The 5,412-nt window shown below is 32.4% G+C and overlaps 1 protein-coding gene across 1 annotated transcript; it reads right to left on the reverse strand.

The window, feature by feature from the left end:
• On the reverse strand, nt 1–3,995 carry LOC108551823 (chondroitin proteoglycan 2). Its single transcript, XM_017906138.1, has 5 exons — nt 3,927–3,995; nt 1,540–1,800; nt 1,047–1,241; nt 266–464; nt 1–46 (listed from the first exon to the last, which is right to left on the reverse strand). Exons 1-5 carry the CDS (start codon nt 3,985–3,987, stop codon nt 1–3), a joined length of 762 nt encoding a protein of 253 aa, XP_017761627.1. The 5' UTR covers nt 3,988–3,995.
• Nucleotides 3,996–5,412: the final 1,417 nt, after the last annotated feature.

A 5,412-nucleotide genomic window follows, 5' to 3' on the forward strand; every position in this document is an offset into this window, starting at 1 on the left:
CTAAAACAGCTTAGTTTTCTTCTCAAGCTGCAGTGGAAGTGAGTCACTAAAAACAGATAAAAATATAAAAGATAAATTAGAATTAAACAAAAGAAAAGCAAAAATATATGTTAATTGCTAGAAAATGAAATAGCGAATCTAAAAAAATATATCAGTCTTACACTTAATAACTAAAGAATTGCAAGTTTTCAAAATAAAGTAGCTGCAGAGAGATTCTATTTCTCGTTTGTCTCCTATGTGGAAGGATTATAAGAAATCCGCTTACCACCCGGTGACATTCGCCGCAGCATCACATGCATCTATGAGCTCATTAAAAGCCCTTCCCGCACCGCAATTTTGCAACCGTGGCCGACCATTCACGCAGACGTAATAACGCTGGCAGTCTAGAATACTCCGGAAGAATCGGATCTGGTATCGATGTTCAGGATTGGAAAGTTCCTCTGGACACCGGAAGCCGAGGAAGGCTGCATTAACAATGCAAAGTAATTATTTAACAATTTTTATAAATCAATGATTTTTTGTATTTCTTTGATTATTTATCTTATATTTATTTCCTTGATAGAGAATAATAGAAAAGTCTGCATTTAATTGGAACTAATCAAAAAACAATCTGAATAAATTAGGATTTATTTTTAATCTTATATATCGTACTAATTTCAGGACTAGAAAATCCTCTGGACACCGGAAGCCGAAGATGACTGCATTAACAATACAAAGTAATTATTTAACAATTTTTATAAATCAATGATTTTTTGTATTTCTTTGATTATTTATCTTATATTTATTTCCTTGATAGAAAATAATAGGAAAGTCTGCATTTAATTAGAACTAATTAGAGAAACAATCTGAATAAATTAGAATTTATTTTTAATCTTATATATCATACTAATTCTGAAATTTCTTTTTCCTGCTTCAAGCAGAGATGTTTCTGCATTCTTCGTGAGAATTTTACATGTATGATGCAATGAAGAATTTCAAGGACGCTGTGACGAAAGAAGCTTGACACATTGAAAAGGAATAAAAGGGGTAATATGAAATCCGCTTACCTTCAGCATCGCAATCCGGTACCTGATCAGGCCAGTCACAACGATAAGATTCAGCATTGAATGCCAATCCTTCAGGACAGTCGAAAATGTGGCCCCTTCCTTCGGCACAGTTCATAAACTGACCACAATTTTGATGGTCTCCAATCTTGAAATAGCCATATTGATGAGGACAATCTTCACTTGGCTGCGGAGGCTCTGAAAATTGAAGATGTTATAGAAAATTATGAAATTGTAAGATTTAATTATTTTTTAGAAAATTTAAATATTCAAATTATTATTATTATCTAATAAGAAGTTTTCCAATGAAATGAAATTTAAAGCATATATATGATACTCTCTATTTATACTATTAATAATATATACTACTTTTTTCTTAAAATTTATTGAAAAAATCAATCAATAAATTAATATTATTTTTTTCATTTCAAGTTCCCAAAAAGTGCTTACAAGTGCAAGAAAACTTAAAGAAAATACGAAATTGCGTGATACAAACGTCGATTAGGCCTTCCATCGCAGTCCACGTCTATTGGATATCCACAGGGAAAATTGAATCTCACTTCTGGATTAAATAGGAGTCCCTCGGGACATAATTTTTCTTCAGGTACGCCATCGATGCACTCTATGTAGGCATCGCATTCAGATGGAACAGGAAATCGACCATTTCTTTCCGGACAAGAAATTGAAGTTTGCTGTTTGGTATTGGTGTACGCAAAATCTCCTTGATTTGCTCCTATGAAACGATTTTGATTGATAGCTAGAAAGATAAGACGAATAATACATTTTATCTATAATTCCTATCTCATTTGTGAAAGAAATGTCATGTGTCATTTTAGTAATAAAAATATAAATTTTCAGGAAAATAAGAAGATAATGAATAATGAATAATGCAAAAAGTATTCTGTCGGCGCTACAAGAAGCACAGTGATGTTATGAAACGTGAAGACGAAGTTGTTATGAGAATCCTGGTTTTTCAATATGTGAGTATCAGGCACCTATTTCAATATTATTTCACGATTATTCACGACAGTTTCGTAACCCGTGTTATACGAAATCGTCTGATTTATTTGGTCTCCTGTTACTGAATCACATAAAACTTGATCGTATATCTTTATTATTTCACCGTTCCTGAAGTAATCTATCACGAGTGACCATCAAATAATTACTTCAAAATTTTATAATCTTCTATAACTAATAAATTGATTTCATAAATGTTTACAGTTTCTTATTTGTGAAAAAGGTGTTATTCAAATTTATCACGAAAAATTTAATTGCTTTATCCCACACGTACATTTTTCATTTATTTTATTTTGTACAGTCCTATTTATTATTTCCTACAACTTCTAATAGTCTGCCCCTAATTTGTTTCACCTATAAATATCATATACAGGAACGTTTGAATTTTCCATTCTCTTAATTACGATTTGTATATAATAGAATTCCTTATTTTATTTATTTAAGTACCTTCGAAACATTTATCCCAGAATCATGTTCGTTTCATTTCCCATTCGTTTTTTCCAGATTCGATCTTGGAAAGACATTGAAAATGCTAATTAGGAATTAATGCTCAATGATAGCAGAGCTATTTTCGCGGGCCTCCGAATTGGGAAATCCTGGACCGTTGCATAATGCAGCACGTTGAAGACGAAACCGGTCCCTGAAGCGTGCGTGCTCATGCATTTACCTTCACTATCGAAAAGCCTCGAACGGAGAAAGTTCGATGATGCGATTTGACCTCCGCACTACTCTTCCTCTCTTTATCTTACGTACGAGTTAGAATGACTTCCTTTGCAAACTTGTTCAATTAGTCTAACCGAAATTAAAACACATATATTTCTTTCTCTCGGCGAAAGCTAGGTCTTCCCTCAGGTCTCGAGATCGTCTTCAATGGTTTACATAATCTATTACAAAATAGACATCTGTGGCATTGTATAGGTACTCTCGATTTGTTTGATACCTTTATAAAGTGGAAAGATCGTTCAGTTGATTTTTAAGTTACATTAATTTAATATAATTAATTAGGTAGGAGAATTCGTTAGGAGTTTATGTGGAATTTATTAAAATATTTTCTCAAGTACCATAGTGCTTATTAATGAATTTAGAATTTTTACTTTAACAATTAAAATAAAAATTTCTCACATGCATATAAAAATTATTAAATTCTGTAATAATAACAGCGAAACTTTGCAAGTTTCTGAAATTTTTCTTTTATTAAAATAGAAAAATTCTTTAGAATTGAACAAATTGTCTCCTTTTGTTTTGCCAAAACTCTGCTTTATGACTGAGAATATTAAAATATTCAAGATTATAGCACGGTTAATTTTCACAACAGTGATTATGTAACAGTCTTAATTAAAATTAATCATTTTTATCGCAAAATAAAACCTGGAAAATATTGGACGAAGATATACACCAAAAATGTGACACGATGCTCACGTAAAGCTAAATGGCGTTGCAGTGACACAACAGTCAATGAATTTTAACAACTATGTTCCACGGCTAATAACTTTATATTTCTACCGAACTGTCTTGTCGGTTCGTAAATTCAAAGAAAACAATGGTTCTTAAAATGTTAGATTAAATTACACAAAGCTAGAAGAGCTATATAATTTATTGCAACTGCTACACCATTCTTATAGATACATTTATTAAGCTACTACTTACATGGTTACCAAAATTGCTATCGCGATTATACCTATGGCATGGCATCAGTAAACCAAAAAGCAATATTTGTATAACAGAACTCCTGCTTAACAATGATATGATAATAATCACAGGAAACACATGTTTTCAAAACCAATAATCAGGCACAAGAAATATCACTGATATATTTAGCAAAAGGAACGTTTCACTTTCTCGAGGATACAATCATCTTGTACTCACAGCTCGCGAAGCCTAGAATGCTGCAGGGAATCAACAAACGAATGATCATCGTCGAGGTCATGTCGAGCTCCTGCTGTTCCGCTCCCGAAACCAAAACTACCTGCCTCCTCTGCTTCGCAAGCTTTTATCATCTTTGCTCGACCACCACGCGTATCCTCGACGAACATCTGAATTCCGCTTGCTATCTTCTTCTGAAATTCTTTCCTCTAAACCCCCTCCAGTTCTTCGCTATTCGAAATTTTCAGGAAAAATACATTACTCGAGATCAGATTAGATTTAGTAGAGGGTACTAGACTAATGAAGTTTTAATGTTGACTGTGTTTCGATAAAATTATTATTTGTGCTATTGTAGATACTGTCAGTTGCTGGATTTTGACACCAATCCTACCACGGTCAGTTAAATTGTAAATGAAGAAGAAAAGGAAAGAAGAGAAATCTTGGAAAAATGGAAGATGAGAAAATATTGAAAAATTGTTTATATATATACTAAAACCAAATCACGTTGTCAAGTGACCAATACCCAAGTGACCAAGATAACACTGAAGGCGGAATTTTAAAACAAAAGTTTCAAAATAGTCATTTAAGGTTTAGTATTGATGACACAAGTACAATTAATTTGTAATAATTACCGAGTTATCTTGCTTCTCTATATAGTAAGAGTGCAATAGTATTCCTGTTTCATATTGCCTTTATATTATACCTGAAATATTATTTTTGTTTTGACTGGTATTATTCTTATCAAAGATTTGATGTAACTAATATAATGGTAGTATATTCTTCAATAAGTATAATAATGTTCTATGGGATCATTCGATATTTCAATTGATTTTCTAACAATGGTTCTCCAAAATGGCGGTTCTAATGCCACCTCAGCCTCATTTTCTCCAACTTCAATGTATCGAATGGCATTCGAAGTCGAGTCTCGATTTTATAGATTGTTCTTTTCCTAATATCTTGATGAAAAGGTCTTAAACGAGCGACACGCAAAAAAAAAAATGAAGAAAATGTCAAGGCTCTGTTCGATGGACGCCTGAGGCTCCTCTAATCGCGGAACTTCTTTGAGACTTCGTTCGACGTTGCGCAAATTCTCAATCTCTTCTCTATTTCTTCAACCCATGATAATCCTTTTGTACTTGTACAAAGCAATTCCACACTGTTTTTAATTTTGTCCCAAGGCAGGTTAGCAATTCAAATACTCCAAGAAAAATTCCTTCTCTCAAACTGCTTTCCCTTTTTATTCTCTTTGGAAATTCGTCTTTGTTGTGTTTCTCGTATCTTCTTTTATTTTTATTTCAATTCGTGTATTTTAAGAGATTGAACATCAATCTTTATCGACTAATATTTTCATTAATGCGTGAAGTGGATTCTTCCATGAAATATATATTGCAATAAACTGTAAAACTATGTAGTTCGTATAGATACTAAATACAGTGTACAAACATTTGAATAATCTTTTCTTAATAGATCACTTTATTAGAAGATTTAC

The sequence above is a fragment of the Eufriesea mexicana genome, unplaced genomic scaffold, assembly GCF_001483705.2.
Source record: "Eufriesea mexicana isolate 0111107269 unplaced genomic scaffold, ASM148370v2 scaffold5020, whole genome shotgun sequence".
Lineage (NCBI taxonomy): Eukaryota > Metazoa > Arthropoda > Insecta > Hymenoptera > Apidae > Eufriesea > Eufriesea mexicana.

What these genes read in the sequence shown, in the direction of transcription:
- LOC108551823 (XM_017906138.1), bottom strand. Translation starts at nt 3,987, where the DNA reads ATGACCTCGACGATGATCATTCGTTTGTTGATTCCCTGCAGCATTCTA. An exon ending in CATTCTAGGCTTCGCGAGCT is followed by an intron (nt 1,801 to 3,926) that starts GTGAGTACAAGA and finishes TTATCTTTCTAG; the next exon opens with CTATCAATCAAAATCGTTTC. An exon ending in CGATGGAAGGCCTAATCGAC is followed by an intron (nt 1,242 to 1,539) that starts GTTTGTATCACG and finishes TTCAATTTTCAG; the next exon opens with AGCCTCCGCAGCCAAGTGAA.